Genomic DNA, 21,073 nt, shown 5'->3' with positions numbered 1-21,073 from the left:
AAATGACCTGTAAAGAGGCAACCTTTTGTCTTTTTAATGGAAATAATATATATTGTTCTTCTGCCAAACCTTGAAACTCTGTGGTTTATCTACTTCATATCCTAGTGTTATTGTTAAAATTGAAATTTTTTTGAAGCTTTTGGAGCATGCAAGGAGAATTTAAAAAAATACATGGAGTTTAGCAATTAGCTGAATCCAGCCTTCATTAAGCTGCCATTGACAGCACAATGAACACTGTTCTCATTGCTTTAACTCATGCATTGGGAGCACAGTTTCTCTAACTCTTGCTGTAGCCCTGGAGAGTCTCCAGCTGCCCCACACTCCACAGTTAAATGCAGCTTTGCTACTCCCAGCCCCAACAATGCTGGCTATGACAGAAAGAGAAATCTCTTTGCTATGTCATTGCAGGTGGATGTGTAAATAAATACATATTTTTATGTTTATCTCTATTAAGTCTACACAGGGCTGTTTGTATATGTGCATATATAGATTAAAACATATACACACACACACATAAATAATTGCTTGCATGTTTATCTCAATTTTTTCATTTACCCTTTAAAAATGCCAAGAAAATATTCCTCATTTCCAGAAAATCAGGTTTTGACTTTTCCTAACAGAATTGCTAGCCCTTATATGTTCCATCCCAAGAGTTTGTTACACAGTCCCCAAGTTCTCTTTGGTTGGGTTGTAGTAGTCCTTAGTTAATGCCATGGCCTATAACCTCTGATCTCTTGGTAAAAATTCAGGCAACCATTGCTCTCCAAGTTCATTGCAAATGGCACAACAAAATCTCCTTTGCTCTACACTTCCTTGACAGCTGGCACAGAAGGAAGATAATGCAGTGTTTGATTTGTGTGAGTGGCAGATGCTTGACCTGCTGCAAGCCCAGCTTTTACAGTAAAGCTAGCAACTGAGGACACCGACGGACAGCTGGTGCCCAGTTTTTTTTGAATGTTTGCTCTCCCGTAAGGGTACATTTTCCGCTCTAAGTTTAAAGACCGTGTTTGTGAATTATTTCCATCAGACTTTCCTTCCAGGAAATAGGTCAACATTTCGCCTTTTCCCTTTACACTGACTTTACCTCTGCACACGAATTCATAACTGCACCTTTTTAATATCCGCTGAACTTCTTCTGTCACCTGAAGACAGAAAAAAAAAGTATTATTAGTTTTTCCTGTTCATATAAGGTTAATCCTAGAACTGCCCACTCTCCCCATTTTACTGCTCTGTCATGAAATATGCATAAGCAGAATGAATTAGCACCTGCTGCTCTCAGGCTCACTTAGAATTTTCTGAAGGAATTAAAAATCACTGACCAATCTGGAATATGAGAAGAAGAACTTCTGATCTTGAGCTGAATAATTACTTAGTCAGATTAAGCTCTGTCCAACTGAAATGTGTAACCAAATTGTCCAGTGTTGTAAGCTGGATCAGTTCCAGTGACGTTAATTACTCCAGAAGAACTTTTGATCCCTGGAGACTAGACAGGTATTTGGATAAAAGAATGCAAGAGTTCATTGGGATTTTGAGAGGTGCAGCATAGCTTCTGGCCAAGCTCTAGTTGAACAACAATGTTCTCTGTCTGTGTAGCCTCTCAAATTCAAAGTATCCAAGGAATTTTTAAAGCTACAGAAGATGCTGCAGGATGCAAAGGGACATAGATCCTTTCCTTGTAGTCCTTATTCAGGCAAAAATCCTACAGCACAAGGACTGACCCATGCAGTGTCGGCATTCCCAGGCTTCCCTCCAACTGTGTGGTGTATTTCTTTTGATGGAAAATGATTTATTTGTGAATTTCATTGCCTCCAGGTAGTGAAGTATATATAATGAAAAATAATGGAAAAATAATAAATAAAATAAAAATAAAATTGAATAATATGAAATAATGGAAAATAAATAAATAAAATAAAAATAAAATGGAAAAATAATACTTCTGATGTTTGAATCATATGGACAATGTTGCCTAAGTGAGGCTGTGTTTCCTAAGTTGTCTTGAAAATGTAACCACATATAAAACAGGAGGTATGTAAAGTTTGCAAAATTGTCTCAGAATGCACTCACCTGAATTTTCCCCTGCACTCCAGTACTATCCATGCGGCTGGCAACATTTACAGTGTTCCCCCAAATATCATACTGTGGTCTTCTGGCTCCAATGACTCCAGCCACTACTGGCCCAACATTAATACCTAAAATAAAAACAATGGCTTTGGTTTCAAACACTACAACATATAATCCAAGGGAAACATGAATCTTGCAAAATAGATTTAACACCAGTGCCTTAGAATTGTTCTGGTAATCGGACATAATATATGTTAAATTAATGCCAATCGGACTTCTGTATTTGTGAGAGGTTTAGAAACAAAATAAAGAAATACATACAGATACCTTACTGGAAATGCAATATGACAGACAACATAAAAATCTGGCTCATCTGTGCCTTTTCTTTTTTTGTCTGTTTTAAGAAAAGAAGAAAAGCAGTGGTAGTGCAGAGTTTAGCTGTAGAACAATTCAGGATAAAATGTTAAAGATCTTTAATTGTTTGCTATGACTTCCACTGTGGTTGCTCATACAAAGTCTTTTAATGGAGGTTTTCCAAGTGGAACAGAAATAGTGGCCTGGAAGACAGGAGGAATGGGGTAAGGGAAGTGTGTCACATTGGTTGTCAGTACTCAGATCAGGGAGACATTGGAAGAAGACAAGAGCATGTGAAAATGGCTCGGGTGTCTTTTCTGGAAAACCACAGGGCTCAATTCTACATTTCTGGCTGATTTTGACACCTTGTTTGGAAGATAAAAGAGGATATTCCTTCTGAAGAGTTGCAGATGCTAAACCTTCCTGGAGATTCTGTGCAAGGGCTTTCCCAGGGAAGTTATGCAGAAGAATGGGGGTTAGATATTTGTCTTCTGCCCCTTTGTGAACCTGGAAAGAACAGTTATAACCAAGTTCAAAGAGAATTTGAGGTTTATAATTATTAGGATGTACAGGAGGGAAAAGATGTATAACTCCCCTATTGCTACCGTTCATGTCTTTGGACTTTCTTAATCTTCTGCTGCTAGCAACCACACTTTTCCCCTTGTCCAGCCCATCCTCACAAATGAGTAATGAAAATATATATAGAAAGAAGCTGGAAAAAACGATCTGTGTTAGAATACAGAATGAAATGAGAACTGCAGTGGAAGTACCATTGGAGAGGAGTGGGATGTAGTGAAGGAAGGGAAGAGAAGAAATTGCTCTCTGAGAACATTGAGAGAAAGGACTCTGAGAGGTAAGACATGTAATAACGTGGAAAGGATTGTATGGGAAGGTTTGTGTGGTGAAAACCAGAGGATTTGATTTGTTGGAGAAAAAGGGTCTGGCTGAGGTGATTTAGCATCTGTGGACAAAAAGCTCCCATCCTACTTTTAATACCAACATAGCTTTTGCAGATGCAACTTAACTTTATAGTTAAGTACAGTCAGACCCAGTTTTCAGCATTTTAGCAATGCAAAGCAGTGTAAGCCACAAGACTGGGTACGCTAATGATACTGTATAAAATTATTGGTGCAGTTTCCTTTTAGAAGTGTGTAGACTAAGTGAACACACTGGAATTGGACACAATCATAATTTGTTAATACTGATGCTCACCATCCAGCCTGCTGACATTCTACATGGATGTGACTCTCCTGCTAAGGGAGGCTTTTCAATTCCAATAATGAGTGCAGGACGAGTAATCCTTTGCAGACAGCACAGGGAAAGCCAACAAGCAACAGTGTTCTGCTTGTGTGATAATTGTAGAAATGTGACTTACCAACTCGTAGGACAAAGTCGTTGTAGGACTGATAGTTGATTTCATCAAGAACGTCAAACATCTCTATTGCAAAATCTGCCAGTGTACTCAGATGGGAATAAATTGATTTTTTAGCCTAGAAACAAAATATTATTGCACGTTAGATTTGTATGGTACTTAGAGGCAGGTGAAATACCAAAGTGAAAAACAATTAAAAGCTCAGACTGGATGGCTTAGGAAAAGAATCTAACACATTTTGCTGTTTGTGAAAAGAAACTTTTGATGGTGGCTACAGTGCATGTATTCTTTTCTCAAGTACTGAATTCTTTTTTTCTTTCCTTCTTTCACTCTTTCTGATTTCTGGGAAGAATGGAAAGCAAAGTTCCCATGCTAAAGTGGTTCTGTTGCTAGAGAGCTGCAGATGTTTGTTGTGAGCGTGGCAGGGAATACAACCTGCTTTCTTACAAAACTGCTTTGCCTGATGATTATTAATAACTACGGTTTCTGCCCTCTTCTCCCTTTGGGGCTTTTGCTAGCTCCCAGCTCCATGGGGTGCATGCTGTTCCCATTTACAAAATTCCTGTTAGGTTTAATCCTGTGAGATGCAGAATACCCCTATTTTCTTTCCTTTCTAGGCAAGTTGAAGTGAGTTGTTATAAAACCTATCTAAATGAACTAAAGTAAAAGAACCAGAAGGGATCAAATGAAATGCTGAAGTATCAACTCCTAAAAAAAAAACCCAAAACATAAGAAAATAATTTTTACAACTTCAGTCTAATTAAACAGTGGAACCTATTTTCAGATGATATTGTGGATTCCAAAAGTTAGTTAGATTCAAACATAGTTATTCAAACTCATGGAAGAAATATTTGCTACAAAGTAGTAAAAACATATTATCTGTAGCTCTAGAATTTCTTAAGCAGCATATTATTAGAAAGTGGAAAAGAGAGATTTGCATATTTGTCCTGTAGTACATGCACTTAAAGATATGTTACTAGAATAGACCTTTGACCTGACTCAGTATGGTTGCTCTTATGTTGTGCTCTTATTTGAATAATAAATATGAATTCTTGAACAGATTTGCAAAGTGAAAGTGGGCTAAAGGTAGTATATGGTGAAAGTAATGCAGGGTCAGTGGCAATCTAGCTTCAGTAGGGTGTTGCACAACAGGGCTGTGGCAGTTGGCATGAGATGGGAGCTTGCTGGGTTTTTGGCACGATAGTGAAATAGTACAAATGGAGTACTTGACAGTGGCTGAGAAACCTGAGAAACAGGTTGCTATGTGCTTTATTCAGCTCTGTTTGAAAGGGTTCCTTCATGTGGCTGGGAAATTTATAAAAATTAGAGCAAAGTGCTAACAAAAAAAAAATATGAGACTAATCCTTGGGCCAGTCTCAGTTTTTAGGAAGGATATTTTTATTTACCTGCCTGGGTCTCTGGCATTCTGCTTCTTGGAACGTGAACTAGCTCTATTCTTTTCCAGCCTCACCAACACAAAGCAAGAACAAGAATTAAGTTTAAAGAGCTGATAGCTACACTTCCAATAGAGGAGAATAATATTTAACGTCTCAAGGAGGGAGGGAGGAGTGTATAGTTTTATTCAATCCCCTAAGCTTCTTTATATTCTTTATCCTTCCATTTCTTTATTGCCTGACGAATGCTTTGATTTCCTGCAATGCCCCTCAGGGTTGCAGGATTGAAGACTGGTGACAAATAACTGAATGTGCTGCAGGTGATAGATGCCTCTCAGAAGGATTACTGGCAAACTCTCTTGAACCTGCACTGAAGAACACCACAAAGTTAGGACCCTGATGAAGTCAGGACCCTGGTGTACATAGATGTAACCTCAAAGGACTCCATACACACAATGAACTCATATTGTGCAAAAGATCTACAAAGAGCTTCGTTTGTGTGCTGCCTTGATGGTGCAACTGACAAGCAATTATTTATTTAAACATCAGAGGAATAGTTACAGGAAAGACTGCCCACAGCATCACAGCAAAACTACTCTGACAGAGGCAATGTGCATTCACTATAGTCACAAACTGAAGTCAAGCTACAGAAACAACAGTCCTGTAAGAAATGGGATTTAAACACTTAACTTCATCAGGGTACTGGGTTCTTATGTGTGTAAATACACTCAGTTAAGAGCAGAGTTAACCCCATCCACTGTTTTCTGCTCATGTCCAAATCCTAGTATGAAATTGGTGGTTCACAATCAAAGTCAGTGCCAGATTTTCTGGTGAAGCTGGGACAACCCTGGCAGAGGGGACACCAGAAGCACTTGAGTCTCTTATAGCTCTCCATGGACACATATGACTCCATAGGGCAATCCAGGGACTCTGTGATGGCTGGCAGTGATCGTCTGTGCGTGATGGGCTACCGACGATCATCGGACTTATAATGTATAGCTGTATGCCAAAGACCTAGTGGGAAACTGCCAAGAGGATGTGAATAATTTCTACTCATTTGCATCACACGAGCGGTGGGAAGAGATCAGAGAACAGCTGAAACCTCAAGTTAAAGTTTAAAATATTATCTGTTGCATGCAAGATCTTTAGATTTTTCTGGAATACAGAATGTTGAATAAATGCTGCCTGTACAGAAAGGATCAAAATCTGCCCTAAGATTTCAGAGAAAGGCAGAGTCCTGTACAAGATCTTCTGCAGTGATTTAAAATGCATTACTATGATAAGCTCAGAGCAGTATCTTCAGTACACTCAGCTGACCCTTCAGTTAGCAACTATAAAATACAAGAGATAAACATGTTTAGATTTTGGAACATATGCTGCCAAAGTTACCCAATAACACACTTGTTTTCAAGATTATAGTTCAAAGAGCATTTATAGCAGACACACAAGTATGCCGTCACCTGTTTGCCTGAGATCACACTGAACAAAATTCAAAGGATCAATTTTTTTGCCTGTCTCAGGGCCCAGGAGTCAAACATTTCAGCACAAACAGAGTTCTAAAAATAACTTTTTGTAATGTATCAATTTTTAGGAATGATACAAAGGAAAGAATCAGTTGTAAATATTCACAGACCAGAAAATTAGTTGCATGTGATATACTCCAACATGATTCTAATAGTTGATTTCAATGTGGCCTTGTTTTTTATTTACTTAACAAGGATAATTGTTGCTAGAAAGTTCACAGGCCATCTTCTGGACCTTTTTGCTTTTGCCTTCTAATTCAATGTTATTTTGCAAGGCTAAACCATATGCACGAGTGTACCTCTACAACATATATACATGTATATCAGAACAGGTGAGAGGTGTCTGGAAATTCTATGCAGACTAGGTGCATGGATTGCTTTCATCTTCATTATATTCATCATGTTATCAATTTTGTTATTTTTTCACAAATTAGATTAATGTAATTATTAACGTGCACAGTACTCTGTGTACAATATATCCAGTATACTGTCCACAGGGTTCTCTGCTTTTCAAGATGCTAAATGCAAATCTAGGAAATTTCTGTCCCAAGACACTAACTTAAGGTGAGAAATACACTCAGGAGTAGTAATGAGGATACAGAAGAATTGTGACCCAGCACTAGTGGGTCTGAAACGAATTTTACTTTTTTGATTTCTGAGTAATTAAAGAGGTAAAAAGAATGCTAGCAGTAGAGACAAAGAAGAGCTGATTTGGAGGGACCAGGGTAAAGTGCAGCAATGTGCCTAGCAATAATTTTCTGTCTATGATGGGAGTTGGAAGAGGTTGTTCGTTTTTATTGTAGGTTGCACCCAGATTTCAATAAAAAAAAAGAAAAAAAATAACATTTTTATATTCTTGTGTTAGTTTTGCAGCAATTCATTACACCTAGAGTCTCCCCTTCCTTGCATCTTACAAGGTCATCTAAGATAGCAGGTTTAAAACACTACCACTCTGACTTTTTTTTTTTGCAGAGAATCCAGAGATGCAGACAATGAAATCCCAAATGAAGCCACATGAACAACTGTTAGGAAAGTTTGGGGTTTTTTTTCAGACTACAGTTCTTTGAATTTCAGATTTAAACTGTTGTAATGAAGTAATACAAGTTATCTATAATCACAAAGACTTAGTTGTGTTTCTGATGTTCCTCCACAAATGACCATCATGTAAAATTTTCTTACCTTAGTTCTTGAAGTAGGTACGAGTCCCACAGCTGCCATATATGTACTTCCAATTGTCTTGATCTTTTCTATGTCCTTATAATATTCTTTGTCCATAAGCTTTGTTTAAAACATAAAACTGTTAAATATTACATAATATTTTAGACAAGTAATAATAGTTATCAGATAATATGTGCAAGTTGATTAAACCATATTATTTTTGGTAAATTGAGGCTTGTGCAGTTTGAGGTCATTGAAGAACTATGGTTAACTCACATTTTAATACTCTTCCTATACCAGAGGAATTTGAGGTCAAACTCCTATGCCTAAAAGTACAAACGGGGCAATTTGGAGAAACCCAGTGGACAGCAACTACAATTAAATAGGACTTTTACAGTACTGTTTTATCAGGCTGTTCAAGATACATTGAGATCGTACAGATAATCCCTGTTGATACTAATTTGGTAAAATTGATACAAAGTGTTTAGACCTTACCTCATCAAAATCAGCAATAATTTCATTTAACAGGCGTAAACATTCCACTCCCATATTATTGCCATCCAATTCGATGTAGAAATCATTGAAATTTGGGATGGAAGCAAACATCACTCCCACTTGTGAATATGACTGGTAATAAAGGTCCTGCGGTTCATGAGAAGATATAATTTATATTTTAAAATATTAATCTAAACCAGGCATCATTATTATGTTATCTATTTACTGCTAATAAATAGCTAGAACAAAAGCCATCATTTTTGGTAGAGAGAAAGACTGCCTTATTAAAAAAATGTTGAAAGATCTCTCCACTGAAAAACACAAAAGAAAAGTAACACCTAAGCTATTAAACTAATTTAAAACAACTTAGTCTTTTTCTGTTTAGACACGGAGGCAGTAAAATTTTTTTAAAACATCTTAAGAGTTGTGGAACTTTTATTGTATGAGAAATATAACTGAATCTTCTCAATTTTGTTTTATAACTAAAATAGGAGATAGAACAATTTTACCCTGCAGTACAAAACAAGTTTCACTCCTTCATGTCTTTCCCTGAGCTGCCAAGTCCTGTATACAACATTAACAATATAATGCTGTTCTGTATGGTAATGTTTTTGCTTAAGAATTTGGACGGCTCACAGAAAGTAAAACCATTCTTCTGTGGTTCCCATACATTGATCCAAACTCTCAAGGGCAGTTTCATGGCCATTATGGCTACTCCAGTGCTGCAGGTATTGCAGCTGCACCGGAAGGATTCTGGTAAGGGCTTTCTGAATTGCTTTACTTAATCACTGCAAGCTTTGATGTTAAAAGTTACTGTGTCTTCCTCCGGTGTGTATAATTTTTTTTTTTTGTACTTTAAATGGATGGGTTTGGTAATAGTAGCATATTTCCAGAACCAGAGCGGTGCATATGGATGTGTCTGGCAGTTCATATACTTCACCATTCAGAACCAAACTGAGGTCACAAACTACTGTGACAAATTCCAATATTCTAAATTGATTGGAAAAAAAAATAGTGATTTGCATGCAGACACTTGGCTGCTTTGACATTGAATGACACAACATTTCCTTATCTTCCTTGTTATTAAAATTCTTCAGAGAAGGAGAATACTGCAGAGAAAGAAATAATCCCAATCTAATTATTGAACATAAGTTTTTACAAAACTATTCCTTTTAACATGAAAAAAATGTATAAGTCCAAGCATTTCTTGAAAATATACAGTTGAAAGGTGACCCAAACTACAGAGGGTCACACCCATACAACATCACCATGTATTTAAATTTTATCTTGGTTTACCATATTTCTTGGATTAGACATAAGAAAGTGCTGTGCAACATGTGCTGGCAACAGGTTGAAAAGAATTCTTTTATTATCCAGCTTGACTCTTTCCATGTCATCTCTCTCTTCTTCTGCCTGTGGGGATAGAGGAAAAGAAGAATCTTTCCAAAACTCAAAAATTTAGCTGAAGTCATCAAATAGGTTCTATGAATTAATCCTTTGAAATTAAAGTAAGCAAAATAACGCCTGCAAAGTAGAGTGGGAACCATGCTTTTACATTGGAGCAAAATCCTTTTAAGTGGGAGATGATCAGTACCATTTCTTCCTAGGAATGTTTAAGGTTCTCAGTTAAGGTCCCAGTACAACACGGGGGAGATGAGCAGCCTAAAGAACAATACACCATTGGGCCAGGGCATAGAGATTTCCAGACAAGTCAAAGGAATCAAGCAGAGGTAGGTACGTGGAGTAATCAGTTTGACACATTGCATGGATAGTGATGTTGCTCAATCACTGGCAGCTGCTGTTCATTTTAGATCTTGAAATGTGTGATCAGAATCCTCTGCCTTGCCCAGTTGTGGACCCAAAGCATTCCTTCTGGAAGACATGACTGAGAAGGTTCTTCAGCAATACGTAGCGTTTCCTACCATTGTGTATGATTGACAACAAAGATTTTAGAGCATGTCACAGCACAAAGACAAAGCTGCCAGCACTGAAGCAGACACTTATAGAATCATAGAATGGTTAGGGTTGGAAGGGACCTTCAAAGGTCATCTAGTCCAACCCCCCTGCAAGAAGCAGGGACATCCCTGACTAGGTCAGGTTGCTCAGAGCCTCATCCAGCCTGGCCTTGAACGTTTCCAGAGATGGGGCCTCCACCACCTTTCTGGGCAACCTGTTCCAGTGTTCTATAACTCGCATCGTAAAAAATTTTTTCCTAATTTCTAATCTAAATATACCCCCCTCTATTTTAAAACCATTACCTCTCGTCCTATTGCAACAGGCCCTACTGAACAGCCTCTCCCCATCTTTCTTGTAGGCCCCCTTGAGGTACTGGAAGACCGCTATCAGGTCTCCCCGGAGCCTCCTCTTCTGCAGGCTGAACAGCCCCAACTCTCTCAGCCTGTCCTCATAAGAGATCATGTTGCTGAACTTGATCATGTTGCTGAACTTCCATTCAGCCTTTGATGCACAGAAATAAAATACAATCCTAATATAGCAGCATAAAATAAATGAGAAAGGACACTCTAGCCTGTTGGTTTTCTGACTGTTTCCTTCTGATGAAACTTTAAGGCATGTGATGGCTTTTCTCCTCCTTTCTGTCTGACTTCAATACGGCCATGAAACTACTAAGAGAGAAATGCCAGTTATACTACTGTATGTGTGCAGGTACAGGCATGACAATATTCACAATGAAGGTACTACAGCTGTGACTAGGAGGCTGAGAACTGAACTCTTGAGTGAAGCGCTTAGTGGCTCAAACCAAACTACCAAAGTAATGACTGAAGGGGTGGCAAAATCCTCTAAGAGCAGGGAAAGGCATCAAGGATATCACCATTGCTAAGAAACACAGTAGAATGCTACATTTCCAACAGACTTAGCAAGAGTCTCTTCCCTTCTTTGGAGGCAAAACTGTTAACTATAATTTTGACTCCGAGAATGTTTAGTTGCCAGAAGGAAAGAAGCCAGTGGCTTCCACTAAGGTCATGGAAGGCCCTTGAATAACACTATGGTGGGTAATCGTAGCAAATCCTAAATAGAGACAAAAAGCAAAACAAGCAGAACAAGAGGAATGTAGGTCAAGTGCTCTTAGCTTTTTGTGCCCTGGCCTATTTCAGGTCAGGCACTTCCTAGCCAACAGGGAGAGAGGAGTGCATTCTCTCCCTGTGGTACAGGAGACATTTGTACTGGCAATGCCTATGTGGGGCAATGCAGTGCCATGACGAACAAGCTGTGTTAGTTCTGCCTGACCTAGTTCCAGATCTAGAAGCACAAAGTTCATGGAATTAGCATAGCACTCCTTCTGAGCTACTTAGTCATGTTGAAAAGCAAGGTATATTAGTTTAGCACACACAGTGGGTTAATACTGCTATATTGTTGTTGGTACTCTATCTGAAGTCTCTGCATAGATGGCACTTACACCATCCAGACACGCCAAATGTCTAACATCCTGCCTTTATTAACATGATCTACTAGGAACAAGAACTGAAGTGTACCATCTCTGCTACTACTGCATAAAGTCTGAGTATCCATCCTCTCACCCTGCGCTGCCTACGACAGCTCTCATGTATGCAACTCCTCAGGAGCCGCCTGAGGAAAGATCTCCTTGTGTCTCTTGCAAGGGAAGATAAGGAGCTGAGGTAAAAAAAAGACTTGGTCATGTTCAGCAGTGAGGACTCTTAAAGCTATACCATCACACAGCTCTATGGGGAGGGAAGTAAAGAGATTACTGATATTTTCTGGAGCTTTTTCTAGCTTCCTGCTTTCTGCCCTTCAGGAGAATGCAATGAAAACTGCCTTTCCTTCTTGTGCATGAACTCCTAACACCTACTCTTTGAGCAGCTGAGATAAAAGGATGTGCAGGCATTACTCTTTCCCAGGCAAAACAGACACTGAGAACAGAGAAAGAGTACTTGGGCTTGGCGAAAGAAGATTAAAATAGCACAGATCACAGGTATTTACATTTCTGGTGGAAATATTATTCAGACAGCTAAATAGCATCCAAACCTTCATCTGTTTGCCCCTATTCCTATTGGTTAATTAAGGAAAGCTGCCAGCATGATATTTATGCAATAGTCACTAGCTCAAAAACCAAGGCAGATTATTGCAAACTAAACATGAAAGAAAATACATTTGAGAAACATAATTTTTCACATTCTGCTTTTTGCTTACACCTCTTTGATATTCATTCATTTAGATTAGATATTAGGAAAAAAAATTTTATAATGAGGGTTGTAGAACACCGGAACAGGTTGCCCAGAGAGGTGGTGGAGGCCCTATCCCTGGAAACATTCAAGGCCAGGCTGGATGAGGCTCTTAGCAACCTGATCTAGTCAGGGATGTCCCTGCTTCTTGTAGGGGGGTTGGACCAGATGATCTTTGAAAGTTCCTTCCAACCCTAACCATTCTCTTATTCTATGATTCTATGATTCCATGGCAGCTAGGTAATTTCGCAGAACTTAACTGTATTTGCAGAGCAGCGGTATTTAAAATTAGGCTTTGTTTTTGCTTCGGACTTGGTGACAAATTTAAAATGTTATTTGGTACTATGGCTTTTGATATGAATGTAACTAAAAGCTATTGCATTTTACAAAGCTACATAGCATCCCACAGTTTTTACAATGTTGGTAACTGGTTACATATCCTCTGTTCATGAAGTGGTGTGAGCTGTTGTATCACCTGCACTATCAGGTGACTGTTTAATAAGCATAAAAATGCTGTGGCAATGTCACTGACTGGAGAGTTATCACAAGAAAATCCACTGTTTCAAGATACAGACAAAAAGAAGCCGGGCACCGGCGCCGCAGAAACATCATCTTTGTACCTGAAGGTGGCACTAAAACACCACAGGGAAGAGACTCATCACACTGCTCCTATAGGTCCAGATTTCTAAGAGAGAGTGCAAGCCCACCTAACAAGTCTTGCCTGCCTACTGTAAAATACGTATTTCTTACAAGTGTCACGGATTAGAAAAGATAGCTGAATTATATTCTAGTGTTTCCTAAAGAATGCAATAATGAGTCATATCATTGTATTATTCTTATTTTCCTCTCCTGAAAAATCCTGGGTGAGTAACTCCATTTTTTCAGCTTCTTCATAAATTTATTGCTTGTATTTATTTACAAACCAAATACACGTATATACCAAATTACCAAATGCATAAAATGCATATGCCACGCTGCGGAGTTTTCACAAACTGCATCTTATAAGTAGCCCAAATGACCACTCCCCAAAACCTAAAAGAATGCCTTATTCTTACCAGAGGTCCTTGTCTGTCCCTGCGAGGATCCTCCGAATCGCTGAGTCCCACCAGAGAAGTTCTCTGAGGCCAGCCAAGGGAGTCACCGACTCAGGGGTTCCTGCAGGTAGACAGACTGAGTCCCACCTGGGTCACCAAAACTGATACCAGAAAAGTCAGTGCAAATAAACTTTCCAAGACCCGTTTTGGAGTTTTAGAAAGCAGGCATTCTTTATTGCAGTGCTGGATGCATGGGGGATAGTTCCTCCTAGCGTGCATGCCATAGCTTGAAAACAAAGAAAATATACAGAGGTTATATATATACATATCCATGAGTTTTCCAATAAATCATTAGTATATTCATCTCATTTCCTGGAACTATTTAGCATATTTAAATGTCCTTTGTGCATGTGTAGTGAAATGGATCAGTAGTGTTCTGGGGGTCTCTGGTGGTTGCAGACCCCCAAAAGTCAGTGTCCTTTAGTTGAACTCTTTGCTGGCGCATACTCAATATACATCCTAAACCTGTTGGCAAATATCTACCACCCCAAATTGGTTTGAAACCCTTATCCTCCTTGCTCAGGCCTTGAGAAAAGAGCTGCTTATATAAGGGAAAAAAAAAGAAAACATTGTTATCTAGCTAAGTTCAGCGATTATTCAATTTGGAGCATCTTTTGGTCTTTTCTCTGTCTTTGACCTGCTCTTTTAGTCTGGTATCAATCCCTCCTTTTCTTCAAGGGTGATAGGTTCTGGCCGTGCCTGTACATTCCAAAGGTTACAGTGACCTAATCTATTCTTAAAGAAAAATATTAGTGAAACATTTTACTTACAATTTCATTTTGCTTATAGTTATGTAACCTAGATTCACAGAAATTAACTTTTCTTAAAACTGTATCATTTTTCTAAATCAGTTTTTCTTGTTTGAAATCTGCTTTTCCTCAAAACATGTTTTTTTCCTCATGTGGCTGACAAAACCTATGGAAATGGGTTTTCCTCAGACCTTAGCATAGATCACTGAGCATCTATCCATGTATTCTTATTAATAATGGTGTTAATTGCAGGAACCTTTCAGAGTTTAAAATATCATTCAGTTAGTACTAGACTGTTTGTTGTTCATGATGACATAAACGAAAATATCTACGAAATCCTTTTTATTACAGCCTATGCCACAAATGGTTTTATTAATCTGAGAACACTTTTACAGGATTAGCCCCACAAGGAGCCTTACTAAAAGTATGCAAACAAAGTGCTTCCAACTTCCAGAAAAGCTCTGGAGTCTGAAATTCTCCCAGTTTTAAGCCAATAACTGAGAAGCTTCCTAAGAATACATGTTGTACCAGGTTGGCACACAGCAGCAGCTGGCTACTGGGAAATGTGTCTCCAGCTCCAGATTCATGCAATTCAGTGTTTGCACAAAGAACCAGCACACTCACTCTGTAAAACAGAAGAAAATCTCCACAGTCTCTGTGCACTAAGTCAATGGTCTTTCTAAAACTTCTGCTACCAAGAATATAACCAAATTGAGCCAATATGGTCTAATGGTAAGTAGTATTGCTGCTGCAGAGAAACACGACTGTTCAACCATATACAGGGCTCCTGCAGTCCCGCAGCTAGAGAAAACTGTCACTCAGGAAGGTGATTTTTACTTTTGTCTCCTCTTACAGATTGTTAAACAATTAGTAGTTTGGAGTTTGCTAACTATGCAAAGGCAGTTTTAACATATAGATATATCCAATCAACAGTCTTCCCAAACCTTCTAATATTCATATTTTTCCTATGCCAAAGAGCCTAATAAATACAAAGATTTTTTTTACTTATCTATTTGAATAAGTAAGCAACATAAGCACTTCTATAATATCCGTCATGACGGTACTTCGGCATGTTACATTAATTAGCCCTTGTATTCAATAAAATTTGCAACAAATGCACAGAGCGGAAACCAGGACAATGTTCCTTACATTATGTTATCCACTATTTTTATTGTATAGGGAATAGATCTTCCTTGTGGAATCTAGAAAAAAAAAACCAGTATATGCCCAAATCATCAATGAGGCCAAGCTTCTACCTAGCAGACTTTTTTCAAAGAATGGTAGTTATGTTGATCCCTAATTTCTGAATTTTCTACTTACACTTTTTTTTCCCCTTTCTGATTATTATCATGCAAATCTCACAGACAAGATGGTACCACATAAGTGCTAAATCAGCAATTGAAAAGCTCTGAAAATGGCAAATGGCATCTGATCTTCTCAGATGAAAAGCACTTTTTCAAATGGTACCTGAACATGCTGCTGGACATTACTGAAATTTGATAGGCATCCATATGTCTTAACTCCCCTTATTGTCCTTTGGAGTAAGTGCACAATAGTTTTAATAGTGGTAGATGACTAGATAGTTCTGTAAAACCTGGCTCCAAGAAAACAGAAAAAGTTTATATTTCTTCCTTTACCCTTGTCCAGTTCCGGTCTTTCAGCAGGCAAGCATCCCATCAGTTTTCTGTACTTGAATTTTTAAAACTAACTGATTGTTAATGAAAAACAAACTTGAAACTAAGAAACTTTAAGTAGTACATTCCTTAGGGATGCACAATTCACTGTGCAAGTCATAGTAGCTGGAATGATGAAAAGCATTTAAGATGGTGGAACGAACTCTTGACTTTTTGAAAGGCCACAGGATAGCAGAACAGTATCTTACTACTTGCTACTCTATTTCACAGCTAGAAATAACATACAGAAGGTCTTGTATTCATGGATCATATGGCACTCACATACCTCCACCATGTGCCAATCTATATAAAGATAGCTATATAGCTAGTCATGTGCTGCTCTGAGTTTCAAAGTAAGGGATTTTTTTTTTCCACCTGAAAACTACATTTGGCAACACAGCAAGTGGTAACTATTATCAGTTTGTCCAAAACAAACTTCTGAGGCTGACAGGTACAGCATCTATCAATACTGGAGGTCATAGGACAAAAATTAAACAAAGTGATCATGCATTGTTTACTCAGTTAAACAGCACAGAGTCCACAGAAACTATAGAACAAGATAAACTTAAATCATAACAGAGGTGTACATGGTCTTGGACATCAAAGATAAACAAAAAAAAATCCCAACAGAGCTTAACTTTTAGGTTGAAAAACTTTAAGAGTAGAAGACAATAGAGCTAAGCCATTCCTGATTTCTCCATTCTGTGTAACACAATAGAGTCAGGGATGTGTTTAATCCATGTGTTCCAGTCTTGATCTTACACATAAAAGCAAGCACTGCCATGATTTATACAGTTCTCTTAACAGCACTGTTAATAGGGTGTAGGTGAGAACAGGATGTGACCTCTGAATGTAAGAGCGTAAGACTTATCAGAAAGGCAACTTCCAAATTCCACTAAAACAAACTTACATCTTCATCTTTCTCCTTCACTCAGGGGCTAGTGTGAAACACTTTGGAGGTGGGCATAGGACTGCTGAGAGGCGTGACAGGAGGTAGACATTTCCTGATGTCCCTGCTTATAGCTAATATAATTACTATACGTTTTGATGTGATTATTATATTTAGCAAATATATATTTTTTAAAAAGTCCAGGCACTTGGTATTAAATAAATTTCTTATCTTCCTTTGGGAAAGAGTTCCACAGTTTCATTGCATGATATGTGTATAAGTATCTCCTTTTATCAGTTTTATTTGCATCTTTTCAGTTTACCTGAACATCAACTTATTTTCACCTCCTTTTGTACTAGAAGATAAAAAAAAAACTCCATGGATTTAATTTCTTTATCTCAAGTTTATATTGCTAACAGTCAATTTCCCATGTTTGAAATTCTCTCTCTCTCCATAATGCACCTTAAATATAAACATATTACTTCATTAATGATGTACTGTTATGGAATAACTACAAATAAACAAAAAAAAAGTCATTTCTCCAGACCAAATGAGTTTTATAGGTCTCTGGAAAGAAAGCTCTAATAATTTTTCTCTGTAAACCTCAATAGACATGAAAGATTTTGAAAATGTCTTAGTCCAATTAATTTGTTCTGAAAGTATTTGCGAGCCAATTAAATAATTCACATATCATTTTGTGTGCACAGATAATAGAAAGAAAAGGCCTATGACTTACCTGCACAGCCCAGAGGTAGTCCAGACGCAGCTTTAAGTCCACCTGTCTGGAATGCAGTGCCAAAGCACAAGAAAATAGCAAAATAGCTAGTATTGGTTCATAGCCATGCATAGAAAAGGAGCCACCCCTTGAAAAGAAAAGGGAAGCATTATTTAAGGTTTTCTAATACCTAACACTGCATATTTTTAGCATCAGATCTTCAGTTTAGAACATGTAGGTACCCCCGAATCACTAGCCTTTTCTGAAGAGGCTCATACAGGCAGGGAGATGGGTGACAGTAAATCTGATCACTGCATCACACCAATATTCAACTTCTTGAGAATTGATTTTATAATGCTATACACTATTGTAATGTGCATGTTTTTAGGTAGGAAATACATAAACATTCAAAAGCTTAAAGGAAATTGGAATTGGTTGTGGGCTGCCGAAATATGGAAGTGAAGTTTTTAACAGTGTTTTCATATTTCATATTATAATTAGACTGCAATGTGTTTAGCTGAGGATGTTAGCATAAAACTTCAGAATAGTGGGGCAACAATTGTTAGTTCCCAAAAGCTGACCTCCTGTTGATGGGTATTACTAGATTATACAATTGCTAGGGAGAGTATAGCTCAAGTATTTCTATGCTGTACTGAGTATATAGCCCAAAGCAGCACCGAATGCTAGAAGACAATTCACAGATGAGTAATCAATGTCGTGACTATACAGAAATACTGTTGCTTTAACTTTGCAAGATACATACCCCACTGCTTTCCTGTAACCACTGAGTTCTAGAATAACTATGTACAAAATTGTAACAAAAAGCAGGAGAATCATTTTTGGCAAGGAAGATACACGTAGAAATATTGCCAAGGTGAGAGTCCCCACTACACAGGAAAGGAAAGCATAGTGGGCTGCGTCACATGGAAGTTCATTCATTGTTTTATTTGTTCCACCAGGAGAAATGATAACTATTGAACTGCTGGAATTGGTATTCCAAATCCAAGGCATACAGCCAACCTAGAAAAGACAGGAGAAGCGAGAAGGGGAGAAAGTTAATTATGAAATAAACAGAAATGCAGCTGCTATGGGGGCTGACTGTAGTTTTTTTTTCTAATTGGGAAAATATGGCCACGCAGTTCCCACCCAGCTCATTGCTCTAATAAAATCTCTCTCCTTTTCCCATAACGCTTTACTCAGTTTTAGGTGGGAGACACTTTTTGTTCATTAGATGCCAGTAAGGCCAACCAATTAAAGTTTGGGCTTAGTTGAACAGTTTCCCTCTCAGTGCTCAAAACCAAGAGATTCTCAAGCCAACACATTACTGCAAAATTAAGGAACTTCAGTAAACATTTTATATGGCCAGGTGAGAAAGGATCTCGCATAGAGCACAGAAAGAAATGTGTTTGTTTTATATACTATGTAAATCGTATAAATTTCAATTAATCAAATACAAAATAAAATATTTTAATCTTTAATTGAAAAGCTAAACAAGAATGATATCTTTTGTCAATTTCAAAGCTACCTCTGCTATCACATACGATTCAAATACAAGGCGTCATCTTTAATTATCCCTGTCTTTTCAGTTATTCAAGGAGTTCCATTTCCTCCCTAGACTGGGAAATGAAAAAAATATTTAGTGCATTTCCTGTGGGAAATTTGAGGAAATTTAACCTGCTTCTTCCAAAGGCAATCTTATGTACAAATCTCAGAGCTGTTACTCAAGGAAAGGAGGAATTCCTGGCAAATAATGCAAGTCCCTAGAGCTCCAGTTTTAATTGCACTTCACCCTTTACAAAGGGAGGGGATAAGAACTAGCATAAACAGGGAGAGTGGAATGGCAGTGTGAAATTGATTTTAACAGGCACGGCCACATAAACCCTGCCCTGTACTTAAGTTTCTCTTTTGAAGTGTGTTATTAAACCTTTTTATTAAATCCTAACCACTGATAATGAAATTTTATAGCATGCTGTAAAACAACCAACAACTTGAAAGGTGATTAAGCAGTATATTTTACGGGGGGTTGTAGTAATTTAAAAAGATGAGACATAGCAGATAAAATGTGAATTTAATTCATAATGGCTAACATCATGAAATGAGATGAGAAAGAGTGAAGTGAAAAATCTGTTTAATGTGATTTTGTTCAACATCCTTAAAAACGCTGTTCATACTAAGCACATCTGAAAACATAGGCATGCATGAGGGCTTCATAAATGATGTGCAATCCATCCAGGAAAACACCATCAGCTCTACAACTAAGAGTGAAACCTCAACACCTAGCTCCTCTGCTAGCTGAGAATTCTACAGGCACTACTTTGCAGGAACTAATACTTGCTACTGATTACACATTTCTCCTAAGCATTTCAATGATTTCAGGCTATTTTTGCTTCAATAAAGGATAAAGTTATATTTGGGATCTATTCTAAATTTTAACTGAATGATCACTGCCTTGTTGGAGGCCAGAACTTCTGAATTCTAATCTGCCTTTTTCCACTGATGTCCAATGTTGCCTTTTAGGCCTTACGATGTCTGTTTCTCATTTTCACCATCTTTAAATGGCAACAATGGTGCTTGTTTTATTTCTTCAAAGTGTCAGATCTATGAAGGCTGATCCACAAAGCTGTCATAATATTCACCTCAATCCCAAAGTCAGATACACAGAACTTGCTGAGATGCTAGCTAGCCTGGAGGCACTGCATATCTCTATGCATTTTGGGCTTATATGCACATTAAGAACCAGATATATGTCTGTGTGCTATTAGGGCTGTGTATTACTCACACAGCTGATGTTTAGAAGTTCCCAGAAATGTGTGAACATCAGTAATTCTTGGTACCTCTCTCAGGACATTGGAATTCACAGACAAGAGATCCTCTGCCCATTCTTAATGGGAATCAGCTTGGTAGATGTTCTCAGGGCAGGTCCAGGGAGGGGTGAATGCACAAAATATAAAATAAGAGGCTTGGCATCTCAGTTAGCACTGTGAATTGCTCATGAAATCACTGTCTTCCTATTGGTCAGAATACACTGCCTAAATCCCGCAGAGAGGCATGATTTGAGATATCTGCCTTCTCAGCATTTCCAATTGTGTTTAGCGTGCTATTTTTGTATGGATTCTTTCCTGTGGGTACCCTAACATGTTTAATTCATTAGTGTTCACAGCCAAAATGCTGAAATTGAGTGCTAGGAATTTGACAAGGCAACGAAATGCCAAATACTTAGGTGGAAGTTTAAATTCCATTTGACATTCAAGTCTACCATGTAGAACTAGCTGCTAATCTACAGTAAAAGAAACTCAATTTTCAGAAGTATTGAGCAAGTTCTCTTCATACAAGAGAAGCTTCTTGGACATTAGATGTGAATGGATCCTCTAAGTAGCCCAGTGTAGCACCTTTTCCC

At 38.0% G+C, this 21,073-nt stretch overlaps 1 protein-coding gene across 1 annotated transcript in view; it reads right to left on the bottom strand.

The window, feature by feature from the left end:
* Window positions 1-803: 803 nt before the first annotated feature.
* ADCY1 (adenylate cyclase 1) overlaps window positions 804-21,073 on the bottom strand; it is a 187,669-nt gene continuing 167,399 nt past the window's right edge. The window contains exons 13-20 of the mRNA XM_086741474.1: window positions 18,440-18,696; window positions 17,698-17,824; window positions 9,654-9,770; window positions 8,358-8,504; window positions 7,884-7,982; window positions 3,791-3,905; window positions 2,065-2,189; window positions 804-1,142 (exon numbers count right to left, since the gene is read on the bottom strand). Coding sequence (XP_086597600.1) covers window positions 804-1,142; window positions 2,065-2,189; window positions 3,791-3,905; window positions 7,884-7,982; window positions 8,358-8,504; window positions 9,654-9,770; window positions 17,698-17,824; window positions 18,440-18,696 — 1,326 coding nt within the window. The remainder of the gene's footprint in view (window positions 1,143-2,064; window positions 2,190-3,790; window positions 3,906-7,883; window positions 7,983-8,357; window positions 8,505-9,653; window positions 9,771-17,697; window positions 17,825-18,439; window positions 18,697-21,073) is intronic.

This window comes from Chlamydotis macqueenii, chromosome 2 (assembly GCF_036417535.1).
Source record: "Chlamydotis macqueenii isolate bChlMac1 chromosome 2, bChlMac1.mat, whole genome shotgun sequence".
NCBI classification, from domain to species: domain Eukaryota; kingdom Metazoa; phylum Chordata; class Aves; order Otidiformes; family Otididae; genus Chlamydotis; species Chlamydotis macqueenii.
The sequence above is the reverse complement of the archived record's forward strand: the minus strand, read 5'-3'. Positions and strand labels throughout refer to the sequence as shown.